Raw genomic sequence first — 20,566 nt, 5'->3', positions numbered from 1 at the left:
GCCACAGGCGATCCATAGCAATTCTTTTGCTGCTGATGGACAAGCACCTTATCTGTCAGTCAGGACTTTGGACCTTATGGGAACTACAACCTCTACATGGATGGCTACTATGTGTCATGCATTTTTCAAATAGCTATGCAAAGTTTCATTTTGTACTGGTTTTAAAACAATGTACACCAATCTGAACTACCAGGAAGCAGGAAAAGGTGTTTTGCCGGAGGCCATACAAGATTAAAATTCAAGGGAGAGAAGACCACTCCCACCCCATAACCATCCACTCCTACCTGTCCCCATTCCCACAGCCCCCTCCCCATTCTCTTTCAGCACAACTTAGTTATCCAGGGCAGCCTTTGTTATTCTTATACCATGTGTGAAATGCCATTGCCTCCAATAGGTAATTTGTGCTGGAAGAGAAGGAAGAGGATTGTAGGGGGTCAGGGTGAATGGGTGGCATCTAGGGGAGTTGGGTGAGTGGGTGAGTAACTTACAAACCTTGGATTAGGTGAGAAAATGAACCATTTTGGGGGAAATCATTAATCGTAGCAAGTGGGAGCAAGCTTACCCATCTCTATTTCCTAATGGCCTTGTGTCTTTGGACTTTATGATCATACTTGCAGCCCTTATGAGGCATTCTGGGTAGTTTTTAAGTGAATGTGTGAGAAGTGTCCTAAAGAGACAAGTTGTCACAGGAACATGCCGGTCAGTCAACACACAGTTCAAAGTTGGAGGTAACTCTTTATTAGCAAAACTACAGTCTTTACAGATTTGGTGGAGTGCCTGGCCTAATGAGCAGAGTAGCTCATTCCCAGTGGTCTTACTCCATAAAAATCTGTTGCCAAGACAGAAATTCCCCATCTCCTTCTTTCCAAGCTTTCTCTAAGCAATCAAAGACTGTGACTTTGTGCAGCCAACATCTCTGCTCTTTTCATGCCTCTTCTGGTTCTGAGAGAATGGGGGAAGGGGAGCTTTTTGCAGCAGGAGGGGGAGAGACTCGTGACTCTTCATTAGCCTGACTCATCTCTACCTTTTGGCCTCCCTCCTCCCACTCTCCTGCTTCAGCTTCTGACTCTGATTGTGGACTTCTCTCCGCCCCAAACTCTCCCAGCTCACTAGGCCCTGTGACCTCTTCAGCTTCCAACACCTCCTCTTCCCAGACTTCTCCCTGTTGTCCTTCAGACCACTCACTATTATCCCACTACTCCTCAGGCTCTGAGCCCCTGGTGGTTCCCCAGCTGGTTCCTCCTCCCATTCCTCTTTGTCCAACCTGTCCATGACGCAAGTGCACTAGCTCATGTCCCCTCCTCTCCATTACATTTCCCACCATTTCCCAGACTTGGGATGACAGTTGGATGGCAGATGTGAAAAGAAGTGGCCCTCCTGTACTCATGGAGGCTCCCTATGGTTTTTGGAACCCTAATTTTCTAGGGCTTCTAGAACCCTGATTTTTCCAGGGTTCCAAAATGTGTTGGGAACCCAGCACGAATACAGAAGGTTCCCCATTGCAAACAGGTGCCATTTGCAAGTTGGAGGGAAATTGGAACAGTAATGTGGAATGGAGAAAAGGTAGTGCATTCAGTCCCACAGCTCTCCTTCACATGTTTAATGCCTAAAGGTGGCATATGTCATTTTTTGAGATGCACTAAGGTTAGAGATGCTCTGTTGATATATCTGTAACGTTTTTGGTTCTCACGAGGCAGGCTAGGAGTTTCCAATACAGTATTGTTTATGCGTAGGAGGCTCTAATTGTGGGCATCAGCTTTCTCTGTGGGCTCAGCCACACTGATAGCTGTTCCTGCCACTTCTGGTTTTCTTAGCTTTTTCTTCTTGCCATCTGAGCTGACAGCAGATGCTTCATCATGGCAGTCGTTGAGTAAGCCTGGCATAAGCAGAGAGGCCCAAGCAGAGAGAGCTTCCACTCCAGAGCTGCAGTGTTAAGGCCTTCTGGCCACATGGCAGCATTCCAACCTCACAGTTTACTATTATGTAGAAGGTTATGGTTATTTAGGCCTTGCCATAAAACCCCTATTAGAACAGCTACTGTGTGCCATTTCAGTTATAATTTGGTCAACTTATAAAAGATCTCCAAGCCAAAGTCCCCCCTCCCCCCACACTCTTTTTGCTACTGACTGAACACAACATTTCCCATCAGTATGTATTGAATGTAAGGCTTCTTCACAATATTGGGAATGCCTGCCATTTTCATTTGAGGGCATTTGACTGGCATTTGGGGTGCCTTCAAAGTGCTCATGCTGCTGCTTCAACAACGGTTGCACAGGTGCTAGCTTGCTGGTTGGATGAGCACCCTACGTCACCAGCATCCTGCGATGTCTAACTTCCTGGCATTTTATGAACGAACTCTTTAACTGATTATGAGCACAAAACATGACTCAGTTACTGAGGCACGTTATTTAAGCGTGCATTTCATACTGGAGTTTTTGCTGGACCTTGCCATTGTGAAAGGATGAAATCTTAAGATCACCATGACCTAAAGACATCTTAGGAATTGTAACTAGGTTACTAGGAAAACAGCAATGCCACCATATTAATAGCAAGAGCTCTCCAGACACTCAGACCCTGCATTCCATTTGTTGTCCTGCATTCAATGCACTTCCATAAATGGGTCAAGCAGGTATACATTGCTCAGAGGGCCAGTGTGTGTTGATGAACCCAACCCCATTCCCAGAGTTATCCAAAGCCACCACAATATGGTTTGGAGATCTACCACCTCCAATAGGATGTGTAACTCCTTACATCTCAACCACACACTATGTGATGCCCTGCGCTCACGATGGCGATGCTCCTTATCTCATAGGGCATGTCCTGACCAATATGCATAATGGATAAGAGCTCTCCCAATATTTTGGGGTCATGGGGCACATTTGAAAACCTCAAAAATTGGCAATGTTCAGAATGTCCCCCCTAACCCAACAGCCCTCCCCCTAAAAGCTGAGTTTGTTTGCTTTTTAAAAATAAAAAAACTAGGAGGGGCAGGGACCCTTGGTGGACAGCAAGGGGATGTCTGAGAATGCCAGGGACACCACGGGTGCCATATTGGGGACCCCAGGGCAAGATCATGCACCATGCTGTTACAGCTTTTCCGGGGGGTTGCCAACTTTTGCTGGATAATGAAGACAGATGACATTTTGCTCACAGTGACATATGCGCTTGACATTCACAGAGACATTCACATCTACTTTTGTTTCTAATCAATTTGATTTTGAAGACAGAAATGGAAGAAGACAGATACCATTTTAAAATGCCTGTTATGAATGCAGAGAATCACGGCAACTCTGTATAGTCTGGTTGAGCCTGATTCAAAACCAAAGGAAAGGAAGACTGGTTTGTGTGAACTTTGTATCGGCACAGCATCTGCTTTTCTGTTAACGGGGGGTGGGGATGGATTTTATTATTTATTTATTTTTACATTTAGCTTACATTTAGCTTTCAATGTGCATACAGTGGTACCTTGGGTTACGGACGCTTCAGGTTACAGACTCCGCTAACCCAGAAATAGTACCTCAGGTTAAGAACTTTGCTTCAGGATGAGAACAAAAATTGTGCGGTGGCGACGCGGCAGCAGCAGGACACCCCATTAGCTAAAGTGGTACCTCAGATTAAGAACAGACCTCCAGAATGAATCAAGTTCTTAACCCGGAGTACCACTGTATTAGACAAACACCGTCTCCCTCGGCCTGAAAGCAAGATGAGCGCTGCAACCCCATAGTCACCTTTGACTGGACTTAACTGTCCAGGGGTCCAAAACAAAACAAAAAACAAACAAAAAATAGATTCAGGTTTTTCAGAAAAAGTGTGGCTCTTTTGTTCAAATACGTTACAAATTTATTTTCACTGTTTTTGTTTAATTTTTGGAGCTTGAATCAAATATACTAAGATCAACTGTCTAATTCTAACACAAATAAACAGTGTACATTATTTTTAACAGACAGCAGTCAGCTGAAGATCTTGCAAGGGTGCCTGCAAATTCTACCAGCAACATATTGAATAGACTTCTGGTTACTTACGATCCCAGGATAAGACCAAATTTCAAAGGTTGGTTAATGTACAATAACTTCAGTTTAGCTGTTGAAGCTACTTAAAAATTGTGTGTGTGTACCAACAACCAATTACATTTTATTCCCTTAATTCTATGGAATGGACTGATGAGATTCCAGTCCACAGTAAACAGAGAGGTAACTGAGCCCTTTAATCTTAGCCTGGCTTGTGAAGTTAAAAGAGAAAATCAATTAAACCCCCTAATCTACAATCCTATGCATGCTTACTGAGAATACTTCTGAAGTTGTGGCAATGGCCAGGAAGTGTCAGGTAAAGTGTAGGGCAAAATGGAACCAGAATAGAGACTCAAAACAAAATTAATTCCATCATTAAAAACTCCTGTGGGGGTTGTGCCTTATTCATCTCACCTGCCTCCAAAGGCTGCCCTTCTGTCCTTGATTTGGAAGGAGGCCAGACCCAGGGATGTGACTCAGGCAGAGAGGCAACAGGCAACCTTCTCCTTGGAAGGTGGTTCATTTCTGTCCATCTGCATCAGGGGGATTGTAGAGCAGAGGTGATTAAGTAGACCCAGTGAACCAGATCCTTATTTCTCCTCTTACCGAGCCGCATTATGACATGCGGGTGGGGATACCCACCTGTCAATCACATGATGTCACAGTGACATCAGGTGACCCAATTTTTTTTGGCTTCACTATTTGAAAAATGTTCTTATTTCCCTAATGTTGTTGTGAAATTTGAAATGTGCTACTTTACCAGGGATCATTGCCCTTGCTGTTACATGTGCATCTGGGGTTGTAGCCAACTAAGTTATATTCGAGTTGGCCAATTCAAATTTATAGGCCTAAGTTAGTGATATCCATTAATTTCAGTGGGTCTGTTCTGAGTAGCACTACATTGCTCAACAACTTTGGCAGCCCTATTAATATATCTCTATCTTTTTCTCTCTCCCAGTTCTTCAGCCTCCCTATCCATTGCATGACTCTTGAAACAGAATTATCCCAATTCTTTTTGTTATAAAGGTTTTTTAAATGTGGGGAAGAGAGTGTTTATTTTTATTTTTATTTTTATTTTTGAAAACTGTAAGACTTATTCTCCTTCTCTCTCTCTCTCTCTCTCTCTCTCTCTCTCTCTCTCTCTCTCAGGAATTCCAGTTGATGTAGCAGTCAACATTTTCATTAACAGTTTTGGATCAATACAAGAGACAACTATGGTAAGGCAGCTGTTTCTTGGATATCTGCTTGTGGGTTTATTAACATAATTTATAGCCTGCTTTCCATGAAACCAAAATAGAGCTGTGTAAACATGCTTCTTGATTTAGGCTTCGTATGTTGCCATTTTCTTGCCCGTCTGATGCATTCTATAATATGTTTCCAACAGGATTACAGAGTGAATATCTTTCTAAGACAAAAATGGAATGATCCTCGACTTAAACTGCCCACTGACTGGAAGGGGTCTGACTCTTTAACTGTAGATCCCACCATGTTTAAATGTCTGTGGAAGCCAGATCTGTTCTTTGCAAATGAAAAAAATGCCAACTTCCATGACGTCACACAAGAAAACATTCTTCTCTTTATATTCCGTAATGGAGACGTACTGGTCAGCATGAGGTACTTTCTCTTTTCAACTGCAAAGTTTTATTATAGACTTTGAACAAATGAAAGTCACTGCTTGATTAACTGAGGCACAGATTTGGGATTTTTTAAAAAATTAAATAATTAAGTACATGATACTTTTGAGAAATAAAGTGGAGCCACTATATGGTCAGTGAGCCTGAATGCTTGCTTGAAAATTGTGAGTTAGAATGGCTGTTGATCTGAAATGGTATGGCTATCTGCAATCGTTCTGAGGACATGAACCACAGGATTTGGGAAGTTAGAAGGGTATTCACACGTTACATTCAACAACTGTACAATGAGTACCTGTGTGTGCAAATAATTGAGCTGTTTTATAACGTTGAATGAGTGTAGTCTGTATACTTGCATACACAATAGCTGAACTGTAGGAAACATCAAATCCTTCATACAATGTAGAGACAGCTTATACCTGTATTCAGTGTAACATAAGAATAAGACAAGTACAGGGACCATTCTCTTCCACTGACAATTTCTCCCATTCACAACTCCACATGGATACTATACAGATAAATCCACGAGCCTAATCATGTCTCTGTGCTGTATGCTGTAATGAAGCATGTGTTTTCTACGTGCTGAAAATGTTGCAATGAAACTCCCCTAGAGTAGAAAAATAAGTGCATCTTTATATGAATACATTGCATACTGATCTGCTACATTTGTGAACATGAACGCAAACAACAGCCACCACCTCCCCTTTTAACTTGAAGATTGCTTTGAATTGCTCATAAGCTTTCGGTTTATATTTCCAGATTATCCGTTACGCTTTCCTGCCCGTTGGACTTGGCCTTGTTTCCTATGGATACACAGCGTTGCAAGATGCAGTTGGAGAGCTGTATGTAAATCAGATTGTGCATAAAAATAGCTACCGCTTCCTGTTGTGCCTATATAAACTGAAGAAAGGATACACAGTGCACAATGCTGTTGAATGAGGACTTGTACAATGGTTTCAAAAAATCATGTTCATTGGTCTCCGTCTTTTATAATTCAACCCCTAGCTGTGGTACTTTGATCCTATGCATCAAAGTCCCTGGGAGTAAGTCCCACTGAACTCAGTGGGAGTTATGTCTGAGTTAAAGTACATATAATTGTACTCCATAGGCCTGATCTTAAAATAATTTGCTTGGAAGCTCAACTGGTTTTCACTGAAATTTGTATCTGTCAAAGGCTGTTAGGATCATGGCGTAGTTTTAGCAGGGATGCTTATCAACTTCAGGGATTCTGTATCACAAGAAGGGTGATGTGGGTGGGTGTAACCATGCCAAAGTAATGTATGTGATAGGGAGGAAAGACCTGTGGACCTACCTCCCTGCTCCTTGCCTGGATTGGGGTGGGCTGGGTAACAATGGGGTTGGAGCCATGCGGTTGCATGGGGAAAAGATTCACAGGCTGGATGTCAAAAGGGAGAAAGCCCTACCCTCAGTAGAGACATAACTCAACTTTGAAGGAGACACCTGCAGCATAGTTTCAGAGGACAGTCTTAACCAAATGAAAGGTTCTTCAAAGAAAAGGTGGTCCTTCAGATGGGCTGAGACCAGACCCATATAGGGCTTCTCGAGTCAAATAATGGCATGTTGAATTGTGTCTGAAAACAAACCGGAAATCAGGGAAGATGTTTCAGCAGCAGTGAGATATGACCAGCATAAAGAATATCCATGAAGTAATGAGGCTGCCATATTTCGAGTCAAATAATATTTCTAGGGGGCAGTATGATTGAGAATTGTAGAGTTGGAAGGGACCACAAGGGACATCTAGTCCAACCCCCTGCTATGAAGGAATATAATTTGGCTATTGCATTTGTTATTTTTATCTCTTAATCCTTTTTTCCTAAACACCTAGTTGGATACACTACCGATGATTTACGATTTATCTGGCAATCTGGTGATCCTGTTCAACTAGAGAAAATTGCTTTGCCACAATTTGACATTAGGAAAGAAGATATTGAATATGGCAACTGCACCAAATATTACAAAGGAACTGGTATGTACTATTGATCATTGATGAATTTCATGGCATGGTCAGACTCTGTTCACCTATAGCAGTGGTGTCCAAACTTTTTTCAAAGAGGGCCAGATTTAATGAAGTGAAGTGAAGGGCCAACCAAAGTTTTTTTTAGGATTGCACCCCAGGAAATAAACAATAAACTGCCACAGGGGCCGCATTAAGCCCCTGAAATGGACTTTGGACATTGGTTGGTGATAATCTGTTCTGTCAAATTCTGACATTTTTAAAAAATAATAATATTTGGGTTAATGTTTAGATGATCATCGACATATTAACCACAAAGTGATGGGAAAAAATGCTCTCTCTAAAAAAAGATATCAGACTGGAGGGGAAGTCATGTCTGGTTTTGCAGCAGTTTATGCAATCCCAATATCTGTCTTATCATTCAAAATATCTTGATATTTCTAATGGGCTATCCAGGTAGAACAGCAGCAGCCAATGTCGTACCCTTTAGATGTTGCTGGTCTACAGTTCCTATCACCCTTGACTATTTGCTGTGTTGGCTGGGGCAGATGGGAGTTGGAATCCAACAACATCTTGAGAGCACCACATTGTCTACCCTGATGCAGGATATAGATAGCACTCAACCCTATGAATGGTATGCTTATTTGTGAGATAGAACATGTTTGAGAAAATGCACCTATATTTCTGAATGGTGCCAGAAACCGTAAACAGAAATATAATATGTCAGTTACTCTGGATGTGAGTGAAGCAGTTGATGATTCACCACTTCCAGAACCCAACCAGAGTGAAAAGTGGTGCATTTTCCATTTTCTCCCCCAGCATTCTTCCTCCCCCCTTCTCATTGAAACCAAAGGTGGGCAAATTACTCAGGCGATCTTCAGGCTGGCATAAGTAAGGGGCCCAATCCTGGGGAAACAGAGGGGCTTTGGCTGTAGCAGATCCAAGATTGCTTCTACCACACATATGAAACCTGACACCACCAACAACTGGTGGAATCAGCTCTATGCCAATGGAACTTTTTGCAGGTTTGAGGTTGGAGAACCTCCCCAGAGGACATGACCCTTTCTGCCAGTAACCCTTTTTCCACCAGTGGAGAGGCACCTCTGCTCAGTCCTAGCCTCCTCCAGTCAGCAGATCTGGGGTTGGGATTGCTCTGTTCCTTGTTACACTGAAGAAAATTAACCATATAGGCAAGAACTCCAAGGAGAGGGGGACTGAGATACTTAATTCACTGGGTCTGTCAGAAGAATAGTTTTTTCACTGACTGTCCTAAAACATGGAGCTAGAGCCTAAGTAGGAAAAGACCTGTAACATTTGCTTGAGGGGTTCGCCTGATCTGAAATTCAGCAAGTGCACTAAAATAGAGTTTGTTCAAGCAATGCATTCCAAGTAGAGCTCTTGGTGATGCAGCCATATAATTTTAGACCTTGGGCTTAATGGCCTGGACTATATTAAATGGTCTGATTTGGGATTGGCCCCATATAGAAGAGTCAGAATGGATATTTTATGATGCAAAAAAATAATAATTTCTACCCTGGTGGTGCCATATACCTTGTGATGGAATTAATGGTCTCCATTATCCTATTTTGGAGAGGTCAGAAAGGGAGTAAATTCCAACAAAGTCAGTCAGGTTAGATGTCTGAAATTACATGCACGATGTACCAACGGTTACAACTTGTTTCATCCATGTACCTTATGATGTAATTGTTGGTTCCTGGAAGCAATTTTGGCAGGGCTTCCATCTGTCAAGTGACCCAGCAGTTGCTCATGGGACGGGTAGTATTGGAAATGCCACTACTTTTGTAAGCTGTCTAGGTATCCTTTGTACTTAATGACATGTATTTTTGGATACTGGCTCTTCTACTCTAATACTTCTGATGGCTCAATGTTCAACCAAATACTAGGTCTGTTAAGTGGTTAACAAGCCAAGCTTATTACGTGAACAGGTGAACAGATTAGTACTCACTATGAAGTTGTGCCACACTTTTTAACAACAACAAAAAGGTGCTGATATTGCGTACCATAGAGTACCCCCTGAAAAAAGCACTGGTTTCACCACTGATGCTACTGCATTAAACCTTAGTTCCTGAAACCTGATCTGTGATACCTGGTTTATGCAGATTGCCGCTAGGTAGCTGCAGTTATTTCTTGCTAACTATGATTGTACTAACTGGTCTTGATAATCACTAGATGATTAGCCTAGTGAGTCATACTAGTTGACACTATAATCAGCATGGGGGCATTATGATGAGGTATGTAAGAGGGGGAAATAATCAGACCCTCATCAAAGTGATCAGTGGAGGGGGTGGATTGCTGACTCATTTGCATTAGAGCTTTATTTTTGCCTGACATCAGTCCATTAATTAATTAATTTCATAGATTCAAAATCAGTTAAAGGCTTCAGTACAAGTGCTAGATTTTTGTATGTGGGTCTAACTGTAGTAGCAAGATGAAGAAATTCATAGTCTGCCGCCATTTTATGAGGCAGTATCTCATCATATCCTGAAGATTGTAGGAGAACATAATACAATTACGAGGTAATTGCATTCAGAAACAAATGGCATCATATATTTTATTCAGTTATATCACTGTTTCTTCCCTATTTCATTTCATTTCTCTATTAAGCAGTGATTGCCAAAGTCCAGCTACCAAACTAACTCTCGTTGTTGCCCCAGGCTGGTTTTTACAGCTGCATATTCTTTGACTGGATTTTGAATCAGATTGTAATTCTGCAAAACTGAGATGCAATGTGTGTATTGGCAGCTACAGCATGGGGATTAATTGTTCTCCCAGTTATGTGCTTACTTTTAGAGGAATTGGAATCCTGATAGCACTTAACACTACTAAACATATGCTAAAGAGTGATCCAGCAAGTTTCTATGCCAGGCAGGGAGGAGAGTTGGATTGAGTTGTTGCAGTCACTTTGCTTGGCTCTGCTGTTACAAGGGCAGGGCTGAGACAAAGGGATTCTGAGCCAGTCTTGTAGCCATCACCTGTTGTGGCCTCATCCAAACCCAATTGTTGCACCAGCCTAGACTTGGTGCTGGGATTGGCCCTGCTTGCCCTGGCCCTCCTCCACCTTCTGTGACCACTGTGGTGTCACTGCTTCATAAACGCCACCCCCAACAGGGGATAGGAGTTAGGATTGCACTCTTAGTGTGTGGGAGCAAACATGGATAGAGGCAGCACAAGCAGGAGGAAGTTTCAAGATATCTCTTGTGTTCAGTTTTGACTATTGAATTATTATTATAATGAAACTGCCAGCTGGCCTCCCTTAATGTGAAATTTACATTGTTCATCTCGGTGACTAGGAATGTTATGCTTTCTATTGAAATATAATATAAGGGCTTTTAGTCAAAGCAGGAGTGAATTTCTGACCTAACACAAACAGCTGAACACATAAAAGTCATATATAGTATGGAAAATGAAATAAGAATTTGACAATCTGTGGAATCCGTTTATAAATGGCATAGAAAGCATTCCACTAGCTCAAGATCATAAAAGAGGAGAGGATCAAATAACCAGTACATGTTCAATACGTTAATTAGACAATTTTGCTCTTCATGTTTTATTTAGTTGTATTTTGCCCTGGACTTTTTAAATGATTATTCCCAAAACCATTAGCAGCGAACTTTATGTTTTATTATGAATGTTTGTACTTAGGTTTGTTGTGTAAAGAGATTAGCTAGAGAGTGGTCAGTCCTGTGTCTAAAGCTCTGCACTCATGTGTCACTCAAAATCATTGAGAAAATTCATCCAAACATTATTTTTGTATTTTACAGGAGGAGATTTGCACTGTCACACAATGAAATTTCGTTACATAGATTTCATTTCCCACAAAAAAATAGGAAGTGGAATACTGCCATATTGGCTATGGTGTAATATCTGCTTATGTTTTATATACAAGAAGATGTAATCCTCTTATGGAAACAGACCTGCCCTTCTTGTCACTATAGGCAGAGGAGGATACTGTATGTATATGTGCACATATGTGAGTGTGAGAAACCTCTTACATTCACCAAGCCTTCGTCTTGCTTTTATTTTTCTATTGTCAACTGACACAGAGCTGCTGAAAGCAGATATTCTCTTTGTTCAATCTCCCCCCACCCACAAAGTATTTAAACTTGAATTAGGGCAAGCTCAAAATCCAGGACAGCTTCCTTTGAAATCATATGAAGAACCCACAAAATGTGGAGCAGGGGGCTGGGTGATTTTTAAGCACCTGTATCTGAGACCAGGGGCTTCTAGAAACATGAATACCTAAACATGTCTATTCTTTCTCCAAAGGTTACTACACCTGTGTAGAAGTGATCTTCACTTTAAGAAGACAAGTTGGCTTTTACATGATGGGTGTTTATGCTCCCACACTGCTCATTGTCGTCCTGTCGTGGCTCTCGTTTTGGATCAATCCTGATGCAAGCGCTGCAAGAGTGCCTCTGGGTAACCTGAGTTTCACCTGCCGTCAGAACCACCCAGTGTCACCCAATGTCTGTTCTGTGGTTGCTTCAGTAGCAGATTTCATTGGATTACTGAAGGCAACTCAACTCTCATGGCATGCTCTTCACTCTCATCCCAATCTTCTCTTTTTCAGTCCCATACATGTCTCCACTTTTTAAAAGACAAGATCTGTAGCCTATAAACAGGTTGCTCCTGTCTCTGCTCACTAAATCACCACTGTGGCCTGTATGAGTGCAACTGTGAGTAGAACTTCAGAAGCATTATCAGCTTTGGGGTGCAGGGGTAGAATAACAGATCCTGGATCTTTAAACCTTAGCCAAGGGGAGTATACGGGGCTTCACCAACATTTGTTGAACATATGGAGGGTGGGATGATGAAATGCTATGATACCCAATTCCATCTGTAGATTTTGGCTGAGAGTGAGTCTCACTCTCAAGTGAGCATTTCAGCAACAGCCTAGAGAACTTGGATTCCTATTTTTGTTTCATCACCAATAGGTTTGAGGGCACCCCCCAGCAAACCACCTTAGGACCCATCCAAGCACTAGCTTGGCTTTAGTGTAAGTTTGTTTCTCGATAGTGAATTCTAGTATGCACCCGCAGTGCCCCTCAAGCTTACCTAATGGTAGAAAGTGAGTAATGGTGGCTCTAAGCAGCTGTTAGATGATGTACCACAAGTGCCAAGGACCAAAATAGCCATGAGGTAGACAGCAACAGTGGCGCTTTAAGCATCCTAGCAGCTGCCATGTTCATTTCCTAAAATGACCTTGATGTTCAATTGTTTCAAGAGTGATGCTACATCCAGGGCATTGGAGGAGTTGGAAATAGTCTGCACCCAGCAGTCCTTTGAACACCAGTTCCCAGACTACCCTTTCCCCAAAAAAGTAAGCTTAAGCTGCCCTGAGCATTCATCTGTGTTGGTGGGCCCTGAGGCCCTAGCAGTTTTCCATAGATACCATGTGATGCTGTTGCCCCCTTCAAGGAAACTTGAAGATGGTAGCACAAATAAGTTTCAGACTTAACTATGAACCTTGCAAATAGAAAAGTGAGACAAGACAAGCTGTCACCAGTCAAAGGGAAAAGGCTGCACAGGTACAGTCCTCACTGAAAAAGCCCCCCACATTTATTCAGTTTGTGGGGTGGTCCTAAGTCACTTTAGCAGGGGGAAGATGGTGTGTCACTGTCTTTAGTTCTCTCTGCATGAGAACGAGGACTGGACAGGCTCCTCTAAATCAAAAGTTGTAGTTTAGTCATTTAGCCGTGTCCGACTCTTCGTGACCCCATGGACCAGAGCACGCCAGTAGGGAATCCTTTTTAGACCACATGCCAGAGGCAAAAGAGGGTGAAGCATTCCAGGCAAGCAAAAACTCCTAATTGTGGCAGGAAGGAGGGCTGGCAAGGGGTGTGGCTGGGGGGGCGGGAGTTGCAAGCACTAGATAGAGAGGTCTGGTGGGGTGTATTTTCCCACCTGGTCTGTGGTCTCTTACCCAGCCTATGGTCTATACAACCTGTTGTCCTCCTGTTGGCTAGGCCCCAGGGCCTTCAAATTCCAGCATGTTCAGAAGCCCTTCTCTGACATTTTCTGAAGCCATAATACTGTTGGTTTCAGAGCAAAGTGGCTACTTGATAGAAATCTTTCTTCCACCCCCTTCAGCCAGATTACACATTTCCTTTGAAATAGTGTAAGATCTTATTCTTTTCCATTTCTCTGAGGCTGAACTTTTCACCCTCAGATTCAAGGCAAATGGAAAGTAGCAGCAGGCCACAGTGACCTCCGCTGCCCTGTTGAACAAAGCAATGAAAGGACAAGCTGAACTCTTATTCTAAAATCTGAAATCCATTGACTGAGGTTAGTTTTCAAACTTTAAATGGCTGTGAAGTACAAGGTATTTGAAGGACTATAGAATGTAGCTCTGCAAAGATGAATATCCTTGGCTCTTTGCCGTCAAAGGTAGAGAGTTGTTAAATTCAACACACATTTTTCAAAGTAGCAACATAACAACAGGATGGATGCTTCAGACTGTTTTGAGATGTATAAAATTAGTACCCATATAGACAACCACTTTGATTGCTACATTCCCTGCAGGGAAACTCAGGAGCAGAGATAGCCACCAGTCAAGGCACTCGGTTTCAATATTACTCCATCATTTTGTGACATCTAAAACACCATTTGATTGGTGGTAAGAACTAGCGCTGATAAGGGGGAAAGACATAGTTGTGCCATGATAAATAGAGCAGTTAGCAACAATAAAAACCGTTTGTAGCCATCATTGCTTATATATGTGTTCAGAATTATTATGTGATCAGTGCATGCACCGGAATCCATAATTCACCTTGTACATTCATTTTCATCTCCTGCAAAGCATATGTGGTGCATCAGCAAGTCCTGTTCCTTTTTAGGAAATGTCATCCTTTAGGAACCGGCAGCATAAACATGGGAAGAGGCAGCAAAGAGGGAAAGGGCTAGCAGCGCAGGAAAGCTTCTATTACATTCTTGGATCTTTCCCACTCCACTTTAGGTATCTTTTCAGTGCTCAGCTTGGCCTCAGAATGTACCACGCTTGCTGCCGAACTCCCCAAAGTGTCTTATGTGAAGGCCTTAGACGTGTGGCTGATTGCCTGCCTTCTCTTTGGGTTTGCTTCGCTGGTTGAGTATGCCGTGGTTCAGGTTATGCTGAACAACCCAAAGCGAATCGAAGTTGAAAAAGCCAAAATGGCCAAAGCAGAGCAAGCAGAAGGGAAAGGCGGAAATGCTGCTAAGAAGAATAATGTGAATGGCACAGGCACCCCTGTTCACATCAGCACTTTACAGGTAAGTGCCCTTCTTGTGTCTCTACTTTTGCTAGCTTGCTCAATTTTCTCTTGTTTGCTTTTTTAAGCATAGGGGGCAATGCTGTGTAGATGCTCGATTGGAGAGTTTTTGCCTAAGTAGTTCATTGTATTTGATTGTGATGCTGCTGGGAAGCATTTTTGAAAGTTTAAGATGCTTGCTGAAAGAGCTTCTGAAGTAGGCGCACAAAGAAGCGTAAAAAAATAAAAATCAGACTTGTCCCTGCCTTTAGCCAGAGGGAGTTATCTGCCTCAGGGAGCTGATTTGGGGTGTCATGGCAGCAAATAGTTAGGTATCTGATTTATTGTTTTATTTTTACTGCAAGGGAGGGGGAAAGGCACTTGACTAGCCTTAGGGTAATATGTACCATGGCTTGTGGGGGGGAGAGGCATCATTTGCTGTTCCAAAATGCCATGGGGGGGCCCTGAGAACAAGAGATGTGCAACCGTGGTCCTTTGCATCAAATCCCTGAAAGGGGTGCCATTCAGAACAGCTCTGTTTTCTTAGAGGCAGCACAACATTGCCGTGGCAGTATAATGTAGTATTAGGTATTCTCGAAGGACCACCACCACACCTTGTACTAGGAAGATGCTTTAGCCATAAGTGGGATTAGTCTTTTAGCTCTTTAAACGAATCAAGTCTTTGACCCCAGGAAATTTTCTATTCCTGTCCATCATAAGACAAAATGTCATGCCTCGTATTAAATGCTGTGATCCTGATCCATGGACATAATTGATTAACCTTTTAAAAAAAGAAAAGAAATCGCAATTCCTTGGGAATGGGGAGAGTAATGGCAGCTGCACTTGCCTTTCTCACTAATAATAATAATATATTTTTTATTTATACCCTGCCCTTCCCAGTTCAAAAACCGGACTCAAGGCGGCTAACAACAAATTTAAAACACTTAATTATAAAAGCAGCGTAAAATACAGTATAAAAACCATGAATAAAAATCAAAAATCAATTAGATAATCCCCAGGGCTAGCTGATCCTACTTGGCCAGCGAGGAGGCCAGGGGAGAATTAGCTGTGGGGTCTCAGAGCGGGTGATCTTCATAAAAAGGAGAGGGGAAGGGAAGGGAAGAGAAGGGAAGGGGAATAAAAGATCAGGCTGAATTGCTGCAGTCTCATAACAGAGAAAGCAAATGAGAGCATCCTTTCTCACCATGGAGCACAGAAATGTTCTCTCTCACACACTCCAGCTTTACTCTTTCCCCATCCCAACCCTTACCTTTGGTGTGTGAGACACACACGCAGGGTGCGCCAGGTTAGAGAGAGCCAAAAATGTGTGACAGTGTCAGGACAGTGTGAGAGAGAGGTCTGTGTGCCTATATTAAGTGTGGCTAGTTGTATATGTGTGTGAGAGAGAGAGATTGTGTGTATGTGCTCCTGCCTCCATCCCTCCAGATTAAATGGACCTCCAGGGCCAGTGATGGAGCTGCATAACAGAATGCAGAAATGCATTTATTGTCTCATCAATTAACTCAGAAGGTATTTTCATGGCTACAGCTGAGCATCAGAATGATTGCGCAAAACTAGATCAATTATGCAGAAGATGCATAGGTGCATTGCTATTGCTTAATTCCAGCTGACAGTCATGGGGAGATGTACAGCTTAGCTTCCCCTCTGAACAGTAGGAAAACACAGCAGTTTGTTCCCTGGTGCCAGAACCTGCCTACCAAGAAACAAATTACCATCTTGCACCCTCTAGTGACTCTTTGCGGCATCATCATCATTTATAACAAATTCCTTTTGCACATACGTAGTAGGCTATGTTTCTTAGTGAAGCAGTGGTGTGGGCGCTTAATAGTTCAGTTCAATTTGAGAATTCTGTGCTTCTGTGCCGATCAGTGAAAGGAGTCCCTTAGTTAAAATTGTATGAAATTATTGTGGTCTCTTCCAGTTTTTTTAAAAAATAATATTTTATCAATAACATTTCATTTATAAGAAGATAGAATGAGAAAAAAGAAAGCAAGAAAAAGCGGATGAGATTGAAAAAAGAAACAATACTGTTACCTTAAAGGTAAAGGTAAAGGGACCCCTGACCATTATTTGGTCCAGTTGTGGCCGACTCTGGGGTTGCAGCGCTCAGCTTGCTTTATTGGCCGAGGGAGCCGGCGTACAGCTTCCGGGTCATGTGGCCAGCATGACTAAGCCACTTCTGGCGAACCAGAGCAGGGCATGGAAACACTGTTTACCTTCCCGCCGGAGCGGTACCTCTTATCTACTTGCACTTTGATGTGCTTTCAAACTGCTAGGTTGGCAGGAGCAGGGACCGAGCAACAGGAGCTCACCCCCTCACGGGGATTCAAACCGCCGACCTTCTGATCGGCAAGTCCTAGGCTCTGTGGTTTAACCCACAGCGCCACCCGTGTCCCAACTGTTACCTTACCAAACATTAATATACAGAAATGCATATTCTCATTATCCTAATATACATATACTTTTCAATAACCTAATATAGTCTGTGTAAACTCATTCAAAATATCATTGTATTTATCCAAAGAAAGTCTGTGTCTATAAGCTGTCCATTCATATGTTGCCACTGTTGTCTCTTCCAGTTGATCCCACAGCTCTAACATTATCCTTTTTCGGTTTGTGCTTTTGAACATACGTATGACAGTGCTATTGGGACGCGGGTGGCGCTGTGGGTAAAAGCCTCAGCGCCTAGGGCTTGCCGATCGAAAGGTCGCGGTTCGAATCCCCGCGGCCGGGTGCGCTCCCGTTGCTCGGTCCCAGCGCCTGCCAACCTAGCAGTTCGAAAGCACCCCCAGGTGCAAGTAGATAAATAGGGACCGCTTACTGGCGGGAAGGTAAACGGCGTTTCCGTGTGCTGCGCTGGCTCGCCAGATGCAGCTTTGTCACTCTGGCCACGTGACCTGGAAGTGTCTCCGGACAGCGCTGGCCCCTGGCCTCTTAAGTGAGATGGGCGCACAACCCCAGAGTCTGTCAAGACTGGCCCGTACGGGCAGGGGTACCTTTACCTTTACCTTTATGACAGTGCTAGCTCTGTCAGTAGAGCATGAGACTCTGAGTTGTGGGTTCAAGCTCCACGTTGGGTGAAAGATTCCTGCATTGCAGGGACTAGATGATCCTCCTGGTCCCTTCCAGTTCTATGAATTACCTGATTCTATTGTTGTTTCAAAGAAGGTCCCTTTTTAAAGTTCCTTTAAAGGCATCCATTCATTTTTCTCTCACTATTTCTGAAGATAACATGAAAAAATAATGTGAGAGGGTGGTTTTTTGTGTTTTTTTTTGAGGCCCAAATATTTTAGTCTTTCCTTGTAGGGAAGTTGATTCTTTGGGTTGCCCAGTCCCTCAAGTTTTGAAATATCACATTTTCATCCTGCCCGTTTAAAGATACTGCGCCCCCATCCAATATGCATTGGCTTAAAATAATGACTTTGGCATCATGCATGTGATGAATATATTTCTGAAGGTGATGAAAATGTAGGCAATCACTCCTAAAAGAGAAATATGTATATTGCTTGTGTATCTTTTAAAACCTCTAACGAGAAATCTCCTGTCCCTTGCTTCTGATACAAATCAGCACAGAGTCACAATTTTGGCTAGCATTGCCCATTCATATTTCCCTTCATAGTATTATCGAGTCAAAAAAAAATTGCCCATGTTTTCTTTCTTTCTTCACTTGTGCAGTTTGTCATCATGAATATTTTCTGAAATTCCTCACAATGCATTTATTTTTTTAAAAGGACACCCCCACCCAACTTCTGTTCAGATGGATAAACATAATTTGCCTTAGAGCAGATTGTTTAGGACTTTATTAGCATAGATTTTAAATAAATTACCATTATGGTTCCAGAACTCTGACTCTTTGATAATGACAAAATGTGTTCAGCATGAAGACTTTGATGGATGGAATCTGAATTGAGCCAGGCAGATGTTTATTTGTGTTTTTAAGGCATATAGATATATATTCCAGCTGTCTTCATATTTATGCCAGAGTGGTTTAAAAATCCAATTGCATATTAAGCAAGATATACAGTAAAACAATTAAAATCAATACACAAATAACACAATTGGAACAGCAGCATGAAAACCTGGCAGTTTAGTATATCTTACTTGCATGTAATTAACAGAGCAAAGGAACAACTGGAATAGCTGCAGAGTCCAGTCGATGTAGGCCCCCAGCTAAAATTACAGTGCAGTCCAAACCACATCTACTCAAAAGAATTCAGTGGGGTTTACTCCCAGGTAAGTGGGGTTAGGACTGCAGCCTTAGTCATGAGTCTCAAGTTGCAGCCCAACCCATATAGAATAGGTTAGCTAACGTGGTTGTGTGCTTGCTATTGACACACTAGAGTAATTCATGGCTTCCGAAATGCTGTTTGTTTGTATTCCTAGGTTGGGGAGACCCGATGCAAAAAAGTTTGTACTTCGAAATCTGACCTGAGATCCAACGATTTCAGTATTGTTGGAAGCTTGCCAAGGGATTTTGAACTGTCAAACTATGACTGTTACGGAAAGCCCATTGAAGTGAACAGTGGGCTTGGGAAGTCTCAGGCAAAGAACAACAAGAAGCCCCCTCCCCCCAAGCCTGTCATCCCGTCAGCCGCCAAGCGGATCGATCTGTATGCAAGGGCGCTGTTTCCATTTTGCTTCCTTTTCTTCAACGTCATATATTGGTCCGTATATTTATGATAGACCTTTTTATTTTTGGAGGAATAAAGAAGTGTGTGCAATATATGCCATTCCATTCCATCATGAAGGCCGGTCTGCAACAATTATTTTGCATTTGCAAAGCAATATATTGCATATTAGATGCCCTATGTGACTGTAATTGGGGTGGGGGTGGGGAGAGAAAGGGGCATCCTGGTTTTGAATGAAAGCATGACACCGCAATGTCTGTGCTTGAACCAACTGTTGTATATAAATGTACAGCGTACATCCTGCTTTAGGAATATACGAAGGACAACGCATACTACATTATTGAAGCTGGACAACACTCCCTATGAACATAACCAAGAGTCAAAGTGTTTCTGATAATGAAACCGATGTGCACGCTGATTACCAGTAAGATCAATATTCTAGTATATGTAGTATTTAAAAGTTCTCCTTATGACTCTCAAAGCCAAGACCCATCTTGTTCTTGTATAAAGTTAAATGGCACTGTGGAAGAACAAGCTGATGTTGTAATTCAAATCATGTAGGCTTTGTAAGTGGGCCAAGTATATCTTAAGCTGATCTTGTCTATGTGGAAAAATAAAGATCAGAGAATTACTAGTTTTGCAAAATCAGATCATTTATTTAAAATTGCACCATGTGTTTCAGCATGAGCCAAGCGTGCTGCCAAACATAGTGGATGGAGACTGGCTCAGTGCAACGGACTTTGAAGAAACCCAGGGCTAAAGAGTTCAGTCCTATCTATAAGTTCACTTACAGTGCAGTCCTACATACTCATTACACTGGGGATGGAGACTTGCAGCTACTACACTAGTAGAATGCTGCTGTTTCTATTAGATGCTCAGCCTAGGAAGGGAAGGATCAAGTATGGAACCAGAACATACAAAAATAGTATAAAAAATTCAGATACAGCATCTGTGGAAATGCTACCTGTGCCCACCAATCACATACTGTGTCAGAGATGACACCTACAGGTTATTCATACCCAGAGGTAGCCAGGGAACTCACAGTGATAGAGATACG

The 20,566-nt window shown here is 42.4% G+C and overlaps 1 protein-coding gene across 3 annotated transcripts in view; it reads left to right on the top strand.

Annotated features, from left to right (window-relative positions):
* The window catches only part of GLRB (glycine receptor beta), a 28,651-nt gene extending 8,511 nt beyond the window's left edge, over positions 1–20,140 (top strand). For 2 of the 3 annotated variants that reach the window (XM_053403006.1, XM_053403005.1), the window contains 8 exons: positions 3,944–4,050; positions 5,157–5,224; positions 5,392–5,621; positions 6,398–6,480; positions 7,485–7,625; positions 11,901–12,053; positions 14,590–14,882; positions 19,265–20,140. In XM_053403006.1, coding sequence (XP_053258981.1) covers positions 5,222–5,224; positions 5,392–5,621; positions 6,398–6,480; positions 7,485–7,625; positions 11,901–12,053; positions 14,590–14,882; positions 19,265–19,561 — 1,200 coding nt within the window. In that variant the 5' untranslated portion in view covers positions 3,944–4,050; positions 5,157–5,221 and the 3' untranslated portion in view covers positions 19,562–20,140. The remainder of the gene's footprint in view (positions 1–3,943; positions 4,051–5,156; positions 5,225–5,391; positions 5,622–6,397; positions 6,481–7,484; positions 7,626–11,900; positions 12,054–14,589; positions 14,883–19,264) is intronic. The other variant, XM_053403007.1, reaches the window with a different exon arrangement.
* Positions 20,141–20,566: the final 426 nt, after the last annotated feature.

Source organism: Podarcis raffonei, chromosome 9 (genome assembly GCF_027172205.1).
Source record: "Podarcis raffonei isolate rPodRaf1 chromosome 9, rPodRaf1.pri, whole genome shotgun sequence".
NCBI lineage: Eukaryota > Metazoa > Chordata > Lepidosauria > Squamata > Lacertidae > Podarcis > Podarcis raffonei.
This window is presented reverse-complemented; position numbering and strand designations above follow the sequence as displayed.